The 18,351-nt window shown below is 32.3% G+C and overlaps 2 protein-coding genes across 2 annotated transcripts; both read left to right on the plus strand.

Moving 5' to 3' along the window:
- The first annotated feature begins 282 nt into the window (after nt 1-282).
- LOC129307009 (receptor-like protein EIX1) lies at nt 283-1,184 on the plus strand. The gene is made up of 2 exons (XM_054947852.1): nt 283-563; nt 674-1,184. The coding sequence occupies exons 1-2, from the start codon at nt 290-292 to the stop codon at nt 787-789; spliced, it is 390 nt and encodes a 129-aa protein (XP_054803827.1). The 5' UTR covers nt 283-289; the 3' UTR covers nt 790-1,184.
- Nucleotides 637-3,489, plus strand: LOC129307007 (receptor-like protein EIX2). The gene is made up of 3 exons (XM_054947851.1): nt 637-785; nt 1,943-2,806; nt 3,227-3,489. Exon 2 carries the CDS (start codon nt 2,235-2,237, stop codon nt 2,802-2,804), a length of 570 nt encoding a protein of 189 aa, XP_054803826.1. The 5' UTR covers nt 637-785; nt 1,943-2,234; the 3' UTR covers nt 2,805-2,806; nt 3,227-3,489.
- The last annotated feature ends 14,862 nt before the right edge of the window (nt 3,490-18,351 follow it).

An 18,351-nucleotide genomic window follows, 5' to 3' on the forward strand; every position in this document is an offset into this window, starting at 1 on the left:
GTGTGTAATTAATAATTTTTTAATTAAGATATCATATTAAATAAGTATAAATATATAAAAAAACCGTAATGGAAGGGGTAAAACAATAGAATAACACGGCATGGGAGTTTCTATTATATATACAAAGTTGCTTGTATGAAGTCTTTCACACATATATAACAATTAAAACACGGTTAAGACTTAAGAGTAAAATGACACTTGAATCCTCATCATGCCTAATTAAATACTGAGCCTAATTTCACTACTTTCTTACATTGACATCGATCAATACACTTAAAAGTTTAGAAAGATGATGATGGATGCAAGGTTTGTTGTTGCTTTCATGGTGCTTTTGGCTCATACATCTTCTATGGCTTTTGCAGCTGGCAACACTTCTGTGAGGTGCAAAGAGAGTGAGAGACTCACACTTGTTGCTTTCAAACATGGCTTTGTAGATCACGAAGGCAACCTCTCCTCTTGGGGTAATGCTGAGAACCAGACTGAATGCTGCGATTGGGAAGGTGTTCACTGTGACCAAACCGGTCATGTGCATGAACTTGTTCTTTCTTCTTACAATTTGGAAGGTACAATCATTTCATCAAGATTGATTGAATTACATCATTTGAGATCGTTGGATCTCAGTGAAAATCATTTCAATCTGACTCAATTCCCAAGCTTCACTTTTTCTCTAAAGAAATTGGAACATCTGGACCTCTCTCTCCTAAATTTGAATGGACAAATTCCATACCAACTGGGAGATTTGTCCCACCTCCGACAATTATACCTATATGGCAACCAGCTCGAAGGTAGCGTACCCAAATCCTTGGCTTTATACAGTTTAGAGGAGTTGGTTCTAAGCCACAATTTCTTGACTCAAATGGATGACTTTGTTGCATCATTTGGCCACTGTGCTAACAAATCATTGCGATATTTACATTTATCTAATAACCGATTTTGACAGCCACAACCAAATTTTTCACAAATCTCATCACTGCAAGTGTAAGATTTATCTAATAACCAATTTCCAGGGCCACTACCAAATTTTTCTCAGATCTCGTCAATACAATATGTGGATGTGTCCCACAATCGACTCAATGGAACTCTGAATGATGACATTGGACTTCTTTCATACTTAGGATACTTAGACATTGGATATAATTCTATGGGAGGTGTTGTATCTGAAACCCATTTCTTGAGACTCTCTAGACTATATCATTTGGACTTTTCTTTCAATCATTTGGTTTTTAAAATCGATCCTCATTGGATTCCCCCTTTTCAAGCATGCTACATTGCATTAGCATCTTGTGAGTTGGGTCCTAGCTTTCCAATGTGGCTCAAACCCAAAAATCATGCGATGAAATAAATATGTCAATGGCTGGGATTTCAGGTACAATTCCAAATTGGTTTTGGGATTTGTCATTTAGAAGGTTGGACCTTTCACATAATCAAATTTCTAGAGTTTCTGGTGAAATTTCATATTTTTCAAGACAAAGACATGTTTATATGGAGCTTAGTTCAAACTTAATTCAAGTCTTAACTCCTTCATTTTTATCAAATTTCCTTGGAGCTTTGGATTTGTCCTACAATAAAATTACAGATGCTAGCTCTTTCTTATGCCCAAACACTACCACAAGTATTAGTCTTATAAATCTCTCAAATAATCAATTATCCGGTGTCCTTCCAGATTGTTGGATTTACTTTGATTCACTGATCTTTCTTAGTGTTGCAAACAATAGCATCTCTGGAAAAATTCCAGCATCAATAGGCTCCTTAAAACAAATCCAAGCATTGCATTTAAGTCACAATAGATTTGTAGGTGAAATACCTTCGGCCTTGAATAAATGCATCGAGCTGAGAACACTCGATGTTGCTCATAATGCACTTACTGGATTAATTCCTACTTGGATTGGTGGGCTTACAAGTTACGCGTCCTTATTATGAGATCCAATAAGTTCATTGGCAGGTTGCCTTCCAATATCTGTCATCTTTCTCAACTTCAAATCTTTGACATCTCCAACAATAATATCTCTGGAAGTTTACCAAAATGTCTCAACCATCTTTCTGCTTTGGCTAACGACACAAGCTTTGATGCAATTACAATCTATGATGATTATGCATTCTTGAGCGTGTTTGGTACATTCCATCAACGACATATATCTATAGCAAATGATAGTGCATCATTAGTGTGGAAAGGAAAGGAGTCCGTATACCAAAACATATTGGGATTGGTAAAAAGTATTGATCTCTCTAGCAACATGCTAATTGGAGAAATTCCGAGTGGAGTGATGGGTCTTGTGGGATTGGTTTCCTTAAACCTTTCGAGAAATATGATCGAAGGACATATCCCAGCAACCATTGGAAAATTGAAGTCATTGGACTTTCTTGATCTATCAAGGAACCACTTGTCTGGAAGCATTCCTTCAGAACTTTCACAAATAGATCGGCTCAGTGTGATGAATTTGTCATACAACAATTTGTCAGGAGAAATCCCAATTGGCACTCAGCTGCAAAGCTTTGATCCCTCTAGTTATGCAGGAAATGCAGGACTTTGTGGTGATCCTCTCCCAAAATGTCCCACAAAGTCAAGAGAAGATGATCAAACTGTTAAAAGTTTTGAAGAAGATAAACCATTCTTTGATGGAGGCTTTTTCATTAGCTTGTCAATCGGCTTTATCACAGGATTTTGGGGAGTTTGCTTAATATTTATGAACAAATCATTAAGGTATGCCTACTTTAGATTCATGAGTGGCGTATATGACAAAGTGTATGTGCTAGTTGCTATAAACATGGCTAGATTGCGCAGGTCAAATCGAGCTTCAACTTGAAGGTAATTAGCACAAGCCCTTGTTTTCTCGTGTTTATCTCGTTATGCAAGTGAACTGATGAATAACTACGATCTTTGGAAAGTAATGCCCCTTTTACAGAAGTTAACTTGGTACAAAAACTAGATTTTTCTTACTTTATTGTAAAAATGGATTAATGTAATTTTTATTTTTAGAACATATATCAAACAAAACTTTTGAAAAGTAAGTAGTACATGCTTAAAGTTAATGTACATTATAATAAAATTAACGTATGGTTTCTTTATAAAAAAAATTAACTTATGGTTTTCTTGTAACGAAGATTTATTGAAGGAAAAAATCCTTTGAATGGTAAAGCTTTAACTTCTTGAATTTATTAAACTTAAAATCAAACAAGCACTTAATTTTCTGAATTTAAATTTGATGCTTATTATTGATTTTCCCAGGACTTACCCTGGCGGCGGAGCTGCAGCACAAGGTTGACTGATGTACTTCTCTGATGATGCAGATCATGTACTAGAAATTTGGCACTTGCTTTTATGATCACCAAAGTATTTTTTAATTTGTTTCATTTTCTTGTCTTGTGTCAGGAATTTTTCATGGGTCTGTCCAGGTTTTGTGTTTTAAGTGTTTTTCGCCCATGATATCGACTTTTTGTAACCACGTTTTCCTTCATCATCCTTATAAATGGAAGTTATCAAAAAGACAGAGACGAAGTCAAGATTTAATTATGAGGAGGTCCAGATTGAAAAATAAAACACATATAACAGGGTAGGAAAACAAATTGACCTCTAAATTATAAGCTCAAAAGCATTTAAAATTTTAAACTCTTTTTTTAGTAAAATTTTCTTTCAACTTTTAAAAATAGTGTAATATATTTCCTACCGTTAATAAAAATTAATTTTAATTGTTAGTTGGTCAAAAAATAACATAAAAAAGATGTCAAGAATTAAAAAAAAAGGATCAATAAACTTTTGTTAATCCTTTTCTATAATTATTAGGTCTTTGTCAGTGATTTTATTTTGTCTTTTTCTATAAATTTTTAAATTTTTTTATTATTTTTTAGTTAACTAATAGATAAAATTCACTTTCATTAACGACAATTATTAAATTGGATTGTTTTTAAAAATTAAAAAAGAAATAATTTAAAATCTCATACTTTTCTAAATCTATATTTTAAGAGTTAATTTGCCTTCTTATCTGGTACATATAGAAAGAAAGTGTAAACTTTTACAAATAAAAAAAATATAAATTCATATATAATTTAAAGAAAAAAATTGAGAAACTTTAAAAGCCACGGCATCCACAATATTGTCATTTATAGGGGGAGAAAAAGGGACCCACCACGCGACCATAAAAACTTCAATGCAAATTTATAGGAAATATGAAAGGAGGAACAAATTTTCATTATGAGCTTATAAAAATTAGGTAATTAAAGAATGATAATTTTACTAAAATTGACAGATCCTTGTTCATGTGTCTACAAAATTGATAATGGCACAATTAGGAGTGTTTAAGGTTGTACCTATCCTAGTTGGCGATACTTGTCTTGATCCTAGCCTGCAAAAAACCTAGATAGGACATTTGTGTAGTAGGACAGAAGAGGCCGGGATGGGACAAGGCTTGGGATGCCCTTAAAGACGTCCTATCTTGTCCCGTCCCAATATATATATATATATATATATGTTTCCTTTTACTTTCTCTCTCTCTCTCTATATTAATTATTATGTTATTTTTATTGTTTATTTGTTAATGTTTTCTATTTATTTTCAATATTTTTAATTTTGCATCACTCTGTGATACTCAGTTTGGCCAAGCAAGTTGTAAGATGTTTTCTCATAATTATTAATATTGATTTGAGAAATAAAAAATGTAAATTTAAATTGCTGTCACTCAAGTAATCTAATGAGTTTATTTTTCAAGTCTATACATGATTGGTGTTGCTTATTATAATCTAAATTTATAATAGGCTCTAACCAAATAGCCTGCGCATGCAGAAGGGCTCTCGTGTTTGGGTGACCTTTTTTTCTGCCTAAAGGGAAAAGCTATCATATATTAGAAAACTGAATCAGAAACAAGAAGCCACCATCATTCGCAACACAAAGAATAGAAAACTAGAAGGGGAAAAAAACAGAACCAAAGCCAAAAAAAAAAGGTCCAAAGGAATAAAAACAAACAGATTCCTAGCTTTAAACATGAAATCGGCTAGGATATTTGCTAGGGAAGAAAGGTGTTGAAACACCCACTCTTTCGAGCACTTGTCTCGAAGAATAGCTTGAGCACACCAAAACATAGCTACAATTTGAAGTATTAGAATCTACTCATAGCAATTAGAGCCAAGAGTTTTGTCAAGATTAGAAGAATCCACTAGAGCAAAGCAAATCCCTCTAGAACAAAATATAGCATTGAACGCAACTTGCCCCAATGAAAAACAACTACACTCCTCCATAGTCCTTGAAAACCTTTCCACAAAGTCAAAATTGAGTCACTTATTTTCAGGGGGAACCCACCTCAAATTTTCCTTAATCATGCAACCAAGAATACTAAGTGGACCAACAAAAATACTAGTAAGATTGCTTTAAATCAGACTATCAACAACGCCCCAATTTAAAAGACCAATTGAAGATATACTGATAACTATCATTTGTTCATATAATTTTTATATTATTTTTCCGAGCTTTTGACACTTTTTAGGGGTATTTTATGCACATTAGAAGCATTCAAGATCATTTGTTACTTTTGTGATGTCCATAATATTTAGGCAAAAGTGAAATTTTTGAAAGTTTAAGGGCAAAACTATAATTTTTGAAAAATAGAAAAATCCATCATTTGCTAATTTTTATTTTTGCATTAATCTCATGAGTGTAATTTGAGTTAATTCAACTTTTTGAAAAATGGAAAAATCTATCATTTGCTAATTTTTATTTTTGCATTAATCTCATGAGTTTAATTTGAGTTAATTCAACTTAGATTATAAGTTATTCACTAAAATATCCTTTAAAGTACACATTTTGTACTTTAATTGCACTTTCCATAAACTTTGAAAGCATACTAGGTTTAGTTTTTTATAATCAAGAACTCCTAAAAAACTTCTCATAGCTAAATTTATCTTCTAATCTTCCATTTAATCACTTCACTATGTTTTTATAATTTACACCTAAGTTGGATAAATTCATAAAACACATAATTATTTATACACAACTTGCTATTCAATGAGTTCATTATGTGTTTTAGGCCACGAGAAGCTCTTGGATGATAAAATTGGAGCCCTTGAATGAGCTATTTTGATGATCAAAAGGTCACAAATGGTCGATGAAATCTCAAGAAAGCACAAGGATAGTCATGACAATTCTATATATCTTCCAAAATTAACTCCTTTTTTTCTTATTTTTGCTATATATTTTTCCATCATCTCCATCATGTTATTTTTGAATTTCTCTATCCATTTTCAGATTATTAGATGCCTTTCATTTTCATTTACTACCATTTAAATAATTCATTTTCAAAATTCATGGCCATACATAAAATATCATGTGAAAGAACCCTTGGATGCACATAAGGCTCATATCACTTTAGGGCACTTGGTAGGCATGATTCCTAACCATTAAATTGATCTAAATTAGCCTCAAACACCCCTAAAACATCATAATTTTTTCTCCACATCAACAGCCCCCTTCTTCACATTTTTCACTCATCTTCCACCTCCATTCATCTTCATCTTCTCTCACAAGAATGTCCATGAATCTTAAAACCTCTTCCACCACTTCTCCACCTTAGACCCCTCCATTTCACCATCCAAATACACCAAAATTCTCCCCTAACACTCTACATTAAAACTCACTAAAAAAATTAATCCTCCACTCTATTTCCATCTTGGCCAAATCTCAAGGTCTTCATCCATGGTCCTTTTCAAAGTTGGTCAACAAGGATAAACTATGGGAATGCTAATGAGGCATGGCTAGGCTTGTTTTCTCTTCTAGGATGCATGGATGAACTCTCTTTGAGCTCTTAGATTTTGAAAGTTTCTCTTATCTTGTAGGTCTCATTTAATTCCTTGAATTTTGATGTTTAGGACACTATAGTGGAAATGATTGTTGGTATTGAATTTTATGATACTTGGTTGAGTATTATATGAGGTTATCATATTTTTTATTTTCTAATTGAGGTGCTGCCATAGTAATTTCAGTGCTGTCCAAATCTTTATTTTTTTCAATCTCTTATTGCATTTAATTTCTAATTGCTTTTTGTGAGCTTATGAGTCACGATTGTACATTAAGCACACTTGGGATTGGCTAATCATTTTCTTAATTAATTTGAGGTCTCATTTGGTTAAGGCAAGGGCTAAAATTAAAAATTAGCTTCATAATCAATTGGTCATTTTTAAGCATAATTAGTTTTAAGGGTTAATTTAAATCCTAGTTAATCTAAAGAGCTTAAGAGTGCTAAATTCTTAGTAGTTGTTAAGATGACTTTAAAATCAATTGTGGTTAAGAAAAAATTAATTAGATAGAGCAAGGATAAGAGAGGGAGTTCATGTGCCTAAGAAGATCATCAATTTACATTTTAACCACACATTTTAACCATTTTCCAAATCTGTCCAAAATCATGAAAATACGAAAAAGAAAGTTTTCATTTAATACTTGCTTCTTTAGTTCGTAATCAATCAAACACAACTAAATTATTACTGTTCTTGGTAGATTTAAGTAACTAAGGTGTTAATTTCTAATCAACTCTGCAAGAAATTCAATCTAAGTTGTTCACTATACACATTAAGGTGTTTCTTAGTTTAATTTGGGTGCTTAAGTTATCAGTGTATATCACATACTAATGTGTAAAAACAAGCCCCAAGTATAAAACCACCATAAACAGATATACCAAGCCAAAGGAAGGTAATCCATGAAAACAAAAATCTTCCTCCAAATAAAATCCAATAACCACACCAAGCGAGTAAAAACCCACCCTCCTCCAAAAAACCAAATTAAAACTCACAACAAAGAATGATTCAAAACTCCCATCCAGATTAAAAATGCATTTCCAGATTACATGCGCAAATGTTGACAAAAAATGGAAACAAAGAACTCATACCACATAGAAACAAGGTCGCAACTTTGAGGGAACTGCATCATTGATCTATGTAGAGTAAATCCCTAGTCCTCCAACCCAAACGACCCTTGTCTCATTCTCTCTACTATTCCCATAAATCCAATATTCTAAAGCCCCAACACAGATTTGTGCAATACTAAATCTGGTGGCACCCATTCAAGATCATCAACCCTATCATTGCCTTTACAGAACCTCCATAGTTTCTTTGTGTTGAATCCAATCTAATCGAAAAGACCATTCCAAGTATGGCGTCCACTCATCATAACCAAAATGCATATCCTAATTTTCTAATTGTAACATCCCAAAAAATTAACTCAAGATTAATTAAGTTAATCAAGGGCAAATGAATACTTTTAAAAAAGTATTTAGAGATAAATAATTATAGTTAGGGGATTATTGTTGAATTTAATTTAGAGTAAATTCAAATTCTAAGTTATGATGTTTTTAGATAATAAAAATAGTAACAACAATATTATTAAAAAAAGAAAAGAAATATAAAAATTAAAAAAAATGAATGAAGGGTGGGGGGATGGAAATTTCCGTGTGTGTGTTTGGTGTATATAATAATAATAATGTGGGATTCACATTACTTTATTTCACACCCACCTCTTCTCTTTCTTTTCATTTTTCTTCGCTTTTCCATTTGCCTTCGTGCGCGCGACAAAGAAGTGTGAAAAAGAAGAACAGAGCGTGGGAGAGTTGCTAGCAGTGAGACCTGATTTAAAAGCTAGAGCTTTGTAATAGAATATTTTAGATGAGATGTCAAGTATTCTAAAATTAAGTAAGCATTCTAAACATTTTTTTAATCATATTTTTTCTTAAATTGTAGATTTTAAGATTTTGAAAAACCTAAGATTTGAAATAGGGATGAATTTTTAAGGAATAAATATAGTTATTAAAGTTGTTGGTAGTATGATAAATATTTTAAAGTATTTTTTTGTTGATAGAATTAAAATTTGAGGCCTTTGAATTAATTCATAGACTCTACGAGTAGATTTTTGGTTAAATCTAAAAGTATACATTGATTTCTTAATGTTTAGATAATTATTTAGGATGAAAAATAGATTATTATAGCTATAGAATAATGAATATAGCCTTAGGACCAAGTTTGCAATTTTTAATTTTTTTATGTGCGAAGTTTGGAATAGAAAATGAAATTTTGATATTAGAAAATTATTTGAATGATGATTTTAGCCAAACTTCAATGAAATTATTATGAAGGAAGCTATTGAATCAAGTAGATAGGTTTAACTATATGAAATTGAATTTTAGAATTCAAGAGGCTAAAACTAAGGTTTTAAAAAAATAGAAATAAAATAAAATAAAAACCTAAGTATTGAAATATGAGTGAAACTTGTGTTAATAATATTATTGACATATTGTGATATGATTAACTGTAGATTAATTATTATTTGACACCAATCAAACTTTGGGAAAGCTTCGCAAGTGTTATAACTTGAAAAGTGACCTTTCACCTCTTAAATGTTGAGGTAACCAAGAGAAATCTATTTTATACATTTTTGTGTTAATTAACTATTTATGTTTGTGAAACAAATAAGAGTGTGTGTGTGTGTGTGTGTGTGTGTGTGTGTGTGTGTGTGTGTGTGTGTGTGTGTGTCTGTGTCTGTGTGTGTGTGTGTGTGTCCAAATCTTAAAATTATTGTTTGTAATGTATAGGTGGTTTTGTTGAGATTCTATAATTTATGATCAAGTTAATTGTCACTTGATTTGAGTAATGAGATTAAGAGTTGATGATGATGTGCATACTATTAATTATAAATTGTGAATTATGCATGGTGATGAATTGTATATGAGTATGTTGAGTTTTTCATATGATACCAATGTAATTTATGTGGTAACATAAAAATTGATGCATGAGCCATGATTGAGATATGATAATTTTTTATGTTTGTTAAGTATAAAAATTGAGGAACATGTGGGTAATTGTGAATTACACACATGAGTTATTAAAATACATGTTCTTATGAGCATGGTCATATGGCGAAAGTTCACTTTAGTGAAGGAGCTAGTGGTTGTACAAAATTCATATAGTACTTGGCTATTAATCAATAATCTTAAAGATTATAACCTCTACCTACTTTGTAGGGTACTATAGCATTATTTCTATTAAGGGACTTAATCCTACTAGCCTACCTGGAGTTTTGGGTAGAGCTAGTATTGGGTATGACACCTCATAGTATGTGATTTGGAGGAAATTATATTCATAAGTGAGTAAGGTAACCCTAGTCGGGTAGCCCCTTATGATATGATTAAGATCTTGGGTGGTCTTACTACACGGACAATCCCTTCTAATTGTTGACCCATAAATTTCATGTTAGAGGAAATAAGGGGGGATATAAGAAAAAGATTGATCATGCATTTTATTATTATTATGCCATTTGAATGATTGATGGCTATGTTTGAGACTATGATTTTAATCGTGAAAATAAGAACATGTGGTAAATTTGTGAATAATGTATATGTGGCCACTTCTGCCACTTTTGTACGAATATTCAGTACTTGTGGACAATTGTGTCAATTTTGTACTTAACTTTATTTTTGAAATTATTCACATGAGTTAGATGTTAATGTAATTAACATGTTCTTGATGTGATTGTTTACATGATTATCTTGATGAATTTATTAGCCACTTGCATTCATGATTAATTATCATGTATTTGTATAACTTAGATATACCTTAGTTATGGAGTAGTTATACTTATCCTTCTCTTTTAACATATTACAAGAGCTAGCTCATCTAGGAAGAATAAAGGAAAGGAGCATTAGGCCAAGTGATAATAATTACTTCTATAGGCCTTTCTCTTTTTATTTTAATATGTGTATTTAATTTATGATATTGCCAACTAGGATAATATATTCTTGATCTATTTGCATTATAGGTTTTATGTTGGATGAAAATGTATTTTGGGTCCTTGAAAATGTGATTTGATGCTTGTGTTTTTATTAATGAACCAAAATATTTATACAAGTGGACATAGTTATTATATACATGATTTGAAAATTTGAATATTGTTATGGCCTCTCCTTGTGTTTTGTTGTCCAAGGGTGAGTGGTCAATATTAATTATATATGAATGAAAAGAAAAATTCATACATATGATGAGCTATTAATGCATAGATGATATATAAAGTATGATAACTAAGTAATAGTCATTGAGCTAATGTGATTGAGACCCCCCACTATTAGTTATAGAAGGGTTTGAGTGGTTAAATATTATATTAGTGAATATATATATATATATATATGTGGAGTAAGGTACAGAGAGAAAATAATAGGGAAAGTTTTTCCCCCATCTTGAGATGTGTTTCTTAATCATACTTTTACACATATTTAATTGAAAGATGTGAGCTCTTAAAATATTTTAAAGACTTAAGATTTCTTTATTTTATATAGTTTGTGAAAATATATGTTAGAGATTTGTTTAAGTTAATCCCTCATAAGATAATCATTTTGGATTAGTCCTTGATTAACTATAGTTAATGTGATGATTTTAGTCCTAATTTAGGGTACTTTTTACACTAATTCAAACCCAAATCATCACCATTTCGACTTGATTTCCTCCACACACACCCTAACTTACACCCACACTAAACCATAGCTCTAAACCAGCCATCCATACCCGCTTGCCATGGGTCGATAGAACACACCTCACCAAACATGAGAGGAGCCCTTTGGTGATGAGGGAAAGGGGAACCCTTGGCAAAGCAAACTCTGTCAGGCCATCAGCGATGTATTCTTATAAGGGAATGGAAACCTTGGGAGAGAAAAAGTGAGCAGTGCTCAGGTTATAGATTACTCGTGTCCTTATATCTACTTGTTTATGTGTTAAAACTCAATTGAGTAATCATATATATAAAAGTATGATTATTTATATGTGTTAGTTGAGTATTACTAGTCATTTGAAGATATAAATGAGATGGCTAAGGCAAGTAAGAGTGGTTGTCAAAACATCCTAACTCCTATAGAGATAAGATGGGACACAAGATAAAATTTGAATCTCGATTATTTTTTGAAATGGAACACAGGATGAAAGTGTTTTGATCTTATTTTATCCTGTGAATACCCATTGGCACACCAACTGAAAGTATGAAACTTTGAATTAGGAAAATATGAAACAAAAACCATGAGAACAAATTAAATCCATTATTTTAATTAAATAACATTACAAATAACTGGAAATTTAATTAATCGTAGTCGACGTACTATATATTTGTAATAATTTTAATAATTTTTTAAGAACTTTAAGGATATGATTATACTATTTTTTAATAAATTTATTTTATATTAAAAGCCGGAAGATAGAAGTACATGAAACTTCATCTGTGGTTGCCTCATGAAAGTTGTAGATGACTCAAAATTTAAGCTAAAATATATTTTTGGTTCTTTAATTTTATATTAAATTTTAATTTAGTTCTTTATAAATATAAAGTATATTTTTAGTTTTTTATCACTAACACTGTTAATTTTACATAATTATTTTTTTCAATCATTGTTGTTTTAAAAAATTTAAACTCAATATGTCAGTATTCAAATATGTTTTGTCACTGTTTTAAAATTCAATGTAGCAATAGTTTGTGACAAAACTAACGGTATTGGGTTTAAATAACTAAAAAACATTTTATAAAATTAAGAGATTAAAATAAAATAATACATAAAGCTAAAAGACTAAAGGTTGATAATGAAATACCAAGGAGAAAAAATAAATAAAATGTTCTCTTTTTATCAACATATATAGGTCTTAAAAGGAGATTAATATGACCACTTATACTTGATGTTTCGGGTTCTTGCATCAAACAGGGAGTGTGCAGGAAAGTAAAAGATGAGACTATGATCACAAGTTTTCCTTTATATAAAAAAAATTAAATAAATTGGGCTTCAGAAACTCATTAAAATTAAGATATATTTTTAAATTTAAAAAGTACTTATAAAAATATTTATAAATTACTTACTAACAAAATGTTTACAAGTTATGTTTTGTTAATTGGACCCAACCCAGATGGTTTATAAATGTTCATGGGCCTAATCTAGAACAAATTATTTATGGGAGAAAAAGTTTAAATTTTTAAACAAAAAGTTAATAAAAAATTAATTCAGGTTAAAACTTAAAATTTTCTGGGACTTAACCCCACTTCAAAACTCAAAGTTCAGTCTAATCAAACAAGTCTAGCAGGATTTTGGCAAAAAAAAAAAAAAACAAGTCCAGTAGGATTGTAACAAAAAAAAAAAGTCTAGGAGGGTCATAATGAGATTGCCCACAGACATTAAAAAAAAGTATGCGTTGCTCTAACTGCACCAGCCCCTCCAATCACTGAATATATGAGAATTATCATTGTCATGGCCGATATTCCATCATCGGTCGACAATAACCTCGCTAACAAATTTATTAATTATTATATTATTTTTTATGTTAATATATAATTTAGACATTGAATTATAAATTCAGGTGTAATTTAAACCTTATATTTATGGATAATATATTTTAAATTCTGAACAATTAAAGTTAGTATATCTTCTCGCACCATTAATTTAAAACAAATGGCAATTACTTTTTAAGCAGAGCCCACATTCTCTATGTTTCCTGCATCTTAGGCTTTCTCCTCCCTTTGTCTCTATCTCTCTCTCTTCTCTGCTTAGCCCACAACTAAAGCAAAAGAAAACAATGAAGCAGTGCTCTCATAGTGAGGCTGCTTTCATAATTTTCGCAATATGACCCGTGATTAAATGGGTGGCTCAGAGATGCTCGTCGAGGCACAAGGTCATTGACGAGGCTTACATTTGCTTGACCTTGGCATGAGTGATGGTGTCAGATTTCATGAAGAACTTTATAGGGATCTACTCGATATTCGAAGCATTAGTGTTTGGCTTAAATATACCAAAAGAAGGAGAGACTGATAGAGAGGATCGAGGATTTCATGTCGGCTCTGCTTCTCCCCCTATATTTTGCATGGATTGGGTTGAAGACTAACATTGCAAAAATTCAAGGTAGGGAGGCTTGGGGGTTGTGGGAGTTGGTGATAACCATTACCTAAGCCAGCAGGATATTAAAGATATTTGCAGTGGCAATCATGTGTTTTACTTCAACGGGGGAGTCCTTAACATCATAAGCACCAAAGGCCTGGTAGAGCTCGTAGTGCTCAACATTGGCAAGGAGAAAAAAGTTGGTGGGCCATTATATAACAATATCAACAACAACAATAAGCCTTATCTCAATAAGTAGGGTTGGCTATATGAATTATACAATGTTATTGTGCTCTTTCATTTATTAAGCTCTTAAAAATATTATTAATTAAAAAGTTTCGATCAACAACTTTCAAAAGTATTTTCTTAGACTTTTCTCTACCCTTCTTGATAGAGCTTAAAGTTATTTGTTCCACTCTCCTCACAAGTGTCTTTCGTGGTCTTCTTTATACATGTTCAAACTACTTTCCACCATTTTTCCTTTAATAGATGGGATAGCCACTTTTTTTCGTATGCGCTCATTTTTTATTTTGTCTTTTCATGTATATCCGCACATCCATCTCAATATTATCACCTATGTTACTCATGCCCATGCTGTCTCATTAAAACCAACATTTATTATCATACTTCCTCCGTTTCTATTTATAAAAAAAACTATCACTTTTTATTTTTTTTATATAAGCAAAATCACAAATTTCAATAAGCATTTAATATACATTTTTCTAAATTACTCCTCATAATTTACATTACCAAAAAATAATTAATGCATGCTTATATTGATTAACATAGGGTATTTTAGTTCAATCTTTTTATCTTCAAACATAATTACTATGGTCATTAGTACAAAATATAAAATTTATGGGGTACTTTTTACATTGATTGGAAGGCAAACGGTGTAAAAAATTTAGGCGGTAACATTTTTGTAATTATGTTGAAGTATTTGACATTTTTTACATAGGGTGGACTCACCCGGTGTAATTTTTTACACCGGGTGAGTCCACCCAATGTATCCACCGATATAAAAAGTTAACTTTCCACACCAAGTGACCCTTCACCTGATGTAGAAAATTTTTTTAAATTACCCTCCATTCACATAGTCTACTTTTTACACCGAGTGAGTCCGCCCGATGTATCCACCGATGTAAAGAGTTGACTTTCCACAACAAGTGACCCTTTACCCGATGTAGAAAATTTTTTTAAATTACCCTCCATTCACATAGTCTACTTCAGCCAGTGTAGCAAATTTTTTTAAATTACCCCCCATTCACAAAATCTACTTCCTACTTCATTTGCTCTGCTTCAATATCTCTCATTTCCTTCCCTTCCTCCTTTTCGCCGCTCGCCGCCCTCCCCCTCCCCCCTCTCCCCATCACCACCCCCTTCCCTCGTCCCCTCCCTTGCTCGCCCCCTCCCCCTTGTCTCCTCTTCCCTCACCCGCCCCCACCCCCTCGTCTCCCCCTTCCCCCTTCCCATTCCCTTTTGCACGCCCCCTCCCCCTCTCCCTACCCTCCCTCCTTAGTGCCTCTATCCTACCACCACTCCTTTTCCCTTCCTCACTCTCTTAGTGTTGAGCCGTTGCTACAGCTACCGCGACCCAGGTATGTCTTGAATATGAATTTTTAGATTTTATAATGTTTAAATTTAGTTTTTAATGATATTGATTGTTGTTGGGAGTGCTATTGGTGGCTTTATGAGGCCTCAGATTGTTGCATGTGATCATTTATTTGGTTTAAAATTGTTAATTTTCTCATGTAAAATTTTCTAAAACTTTTAGGAAGTCCAATTTTTAGGGGAGACTCTGTCGAAATTTTTTTTGAATTCATTCTTTCCTCTAAATTACTTAAATTTAGTTTTTAATGATATTGATTGTTGCTAGGAGTCCTGTTAGTGGCTTTATAAGGCCTCAGGTTGTTGCATGTGATCAATTATTTGGTTTAAAATTGTCAATTTTCTCTTATAATTTTTTTTAAAAAAGTCTTGGGAGATTCAATTTTCAGGGAAGACTCTGCCAAAATTTTTTCAAATCTTAAATTAATTAGGAATTTAATTTCTTGAAATAGTTTGAAGGGAATAACATTAGTTATATTCTTTAGGAGGTGACACATGGATCGTAGTTGGATGAATGCTAGGCGAACGAGTGATGAGCATGATAATGGGGTGAAAGAATTTTTGGAATTTGCTAAGAAAAATGTAGTTGACATAGTAGTGAAAGGTTCTATTGTCCTTGTGTTAATTGTTTGAATAAAAGGAGACTAGGTGTTGCCAAAATAAGAGAGCACTTAATTTGTGATGGAATTTGCAAAAATTATACGATATGGATTTGGCATGATGAACGATTGAAAAATTATAGTAATACATCTTAATATGTGAAAGTTGATAATCTTGATGATGAAGTAGAAATGAATGATGATCGATTAAAGGACATGATCCGTGATGTTGGGGAAGAGGCTTTTGAATGAGCATATGTGTATGATAACTTGTGCACTGATGCAGAGAAGCCTCTATACCCGAGATACACTGATTTTAGTTTGTTATCTGGTGTGTTAAAACTAGTTACCTTAAAGGCAAGAACTAGGTGGAGTAACCAAAGTTTCACATGGTTGCTAGAGTTACTTCAAATAATATTTGCAGAAGGCAATGCACTATCAAATCATTATTATGATGCCAAGAAGATCTTGTGTCTAATGGGTATGAAGTATAAAAAAATACACGCATGTCCTAATAATTGTGTGTTGTATAGAAAAGAGCATGAAGGGGAGGAGAAGTGTCCGAAATGTGAGGCACCACAGTACAAAGAGAAGGGGGCTCCTACAAAGGTCTTATGGTATCTTCCAATTATACCAAGGTTCAAGCGTTTGGTTGCAAATACTAATAACGTAAAGAACTTGATGTGACATGCAAACGAGAGGATATTTGATGGAAAACTTTGACATCTAGCCGATTCTCCTCAATGAAAGAAAATTGATTAATTATTTCCCAAATTTGGCAATAAGTCAAGGAACTTGAGGCTCGAACTTTCTACTGATGGAATGAATCTTTAGGGTAGTCTTAGTAATATACATAGTTCATGGGCTGTTCTTTTAGTGATTTACAATCTATCACCTAGGTTGTGCATGAAACGAAAGTACATAATGCTATCCATGTTGATTTCGAGACTAAAACAACCTGAAAATGATATTGATATTTACTTAAGACCTTTAATTGAAGATTTGAAAGTGTTGTGAGAGGTAGGTGTGGAAATGTTTGGTGCAAATCAGAAGGAGAATTTTAAGTAACGTGCTATGATCTTTTGTACTATAAATAATTTTCTTGCATATGAAAATTTTTCTAGTTATAGCATGAAAGGTCATAAAGCTTGTCCAATTTGTAAAGAAAGCACAAACTATCATCAACTTTAACATAGAAGGAAGACGATTTACCTTAGCCATCGGAGGTTTCTTAGACGAAATCACCTATATCGTAGATTAAAGAAAGCTTTTCATGGTCACCAAGAACACAATGATGCTCCAGATGCTTTGACTGGGGATCAAGTATATGAATGTGTGAAAAACATTAATGTTGTCTTCGGTAAGACTAAAAAGAATAATGGTGCAAAAAGCATATGAAAAAAAGGGTATATCTTTTTTGACCTCTCATATTAGCATAATCTTGAAGTCAAGCTTTGTATTGATGTTATGCACGTGGAGAAAAACATGTGTGATAGTATTATTAGAATGCTTCTGAACATGCTAGATAAGACTAAGGATGGTGTAAATGCAAGATTGGATTTGAAAGAAATGGGAATATGGGAAGACTTACACCCAAGACCAGAAGGTAAACGAACTTATTGTCCCCCAACCTCTCATACATTGTGCAAATATGAGAAAACAAGTTTTTGTGAGTGTTTACATGGAATCAAAGTTCCTTTGGGGTATTCTTCAAATATTATGAAGCTTGTATCTGTGAAAGAGTTGCAACTAGTAGGCTTAAAATTTCATGATTGTCATGTCTTGATGCAACAGCTATTACTTTTGGCTATTTAAGGCATATTGAAAGAAGATTTAAGACTTACAATAACTAGATTTTGTTTCTTTTTCAATGCTATATGCAGTAAAGTTATTGATTCCCGCAAACTGAAAGAGTTAGAACAAGAAGCTTGTACTATCTTGTGCCAACTTGAGATGCACTTTCTTCCTATATTTTTTGACATTATGGTTCACTTAATAGTACATTTAGTAAGGGAGGTAAAATTGTGTGGTCCTATTTATTTGCAATGGATGTACCCAGTTGAGAGATACATAAAAATACTAAAAGGGTATGTCTGGAATCCATATCAACCCGAAGCATCGATAGTTGAGAAATATATTACTGAAGAAGCTATGGAGTTTTATTCTGATTACTTGTCAAGTACAAAATTAATTGGACTTCCTAAATCTCGTCATGAGAAAAGGCAATATGGCCAAGGCACACGTGGAATATCAGTGAAAAGCATGAATAATGATGAATTACA

Source organism: Prosopis cineraria, unplaced genomic scaffold, assembly GCF_029017545.1.
Source record: "Prosopis cineraria cultivar Desert tree isolate PC_DT_omini unplaced genomic scaffold, ASM2901754v1 PC3, whole genome shotgun sequence".
NCBI classification, from domain to species: Eukaryota; Viridiplantae; Streptophyta; class Magnoliopsida; order Fabales; family Fabaceae; genus Prosopis; species Prosopis cineraria.

Bases quoted from the DNA above. Each gene is read 5' to 3' on its own strand.
- LOC129307009 (XM_054947852.1), top strand. From the start codon at position 290: ATGATGATGGATGCAAGGTTTGTTGTTGCTTTCATGGTGCTTTTGGCT. The intron at 564-673 runs GTACAATCATTT...TTTTCTCTAAAG, and splicing joins TTCTTCTTACAATTTGGAAG to AAATTGGAACATCTGGACCT.
- LOC129307007 (XM_054947851.1), top strand. From the start codon at position 2,235: ATGCTAATTGGAGAAATTCCGAGTGGAGTGATGGGTCTTGTGGGATTG.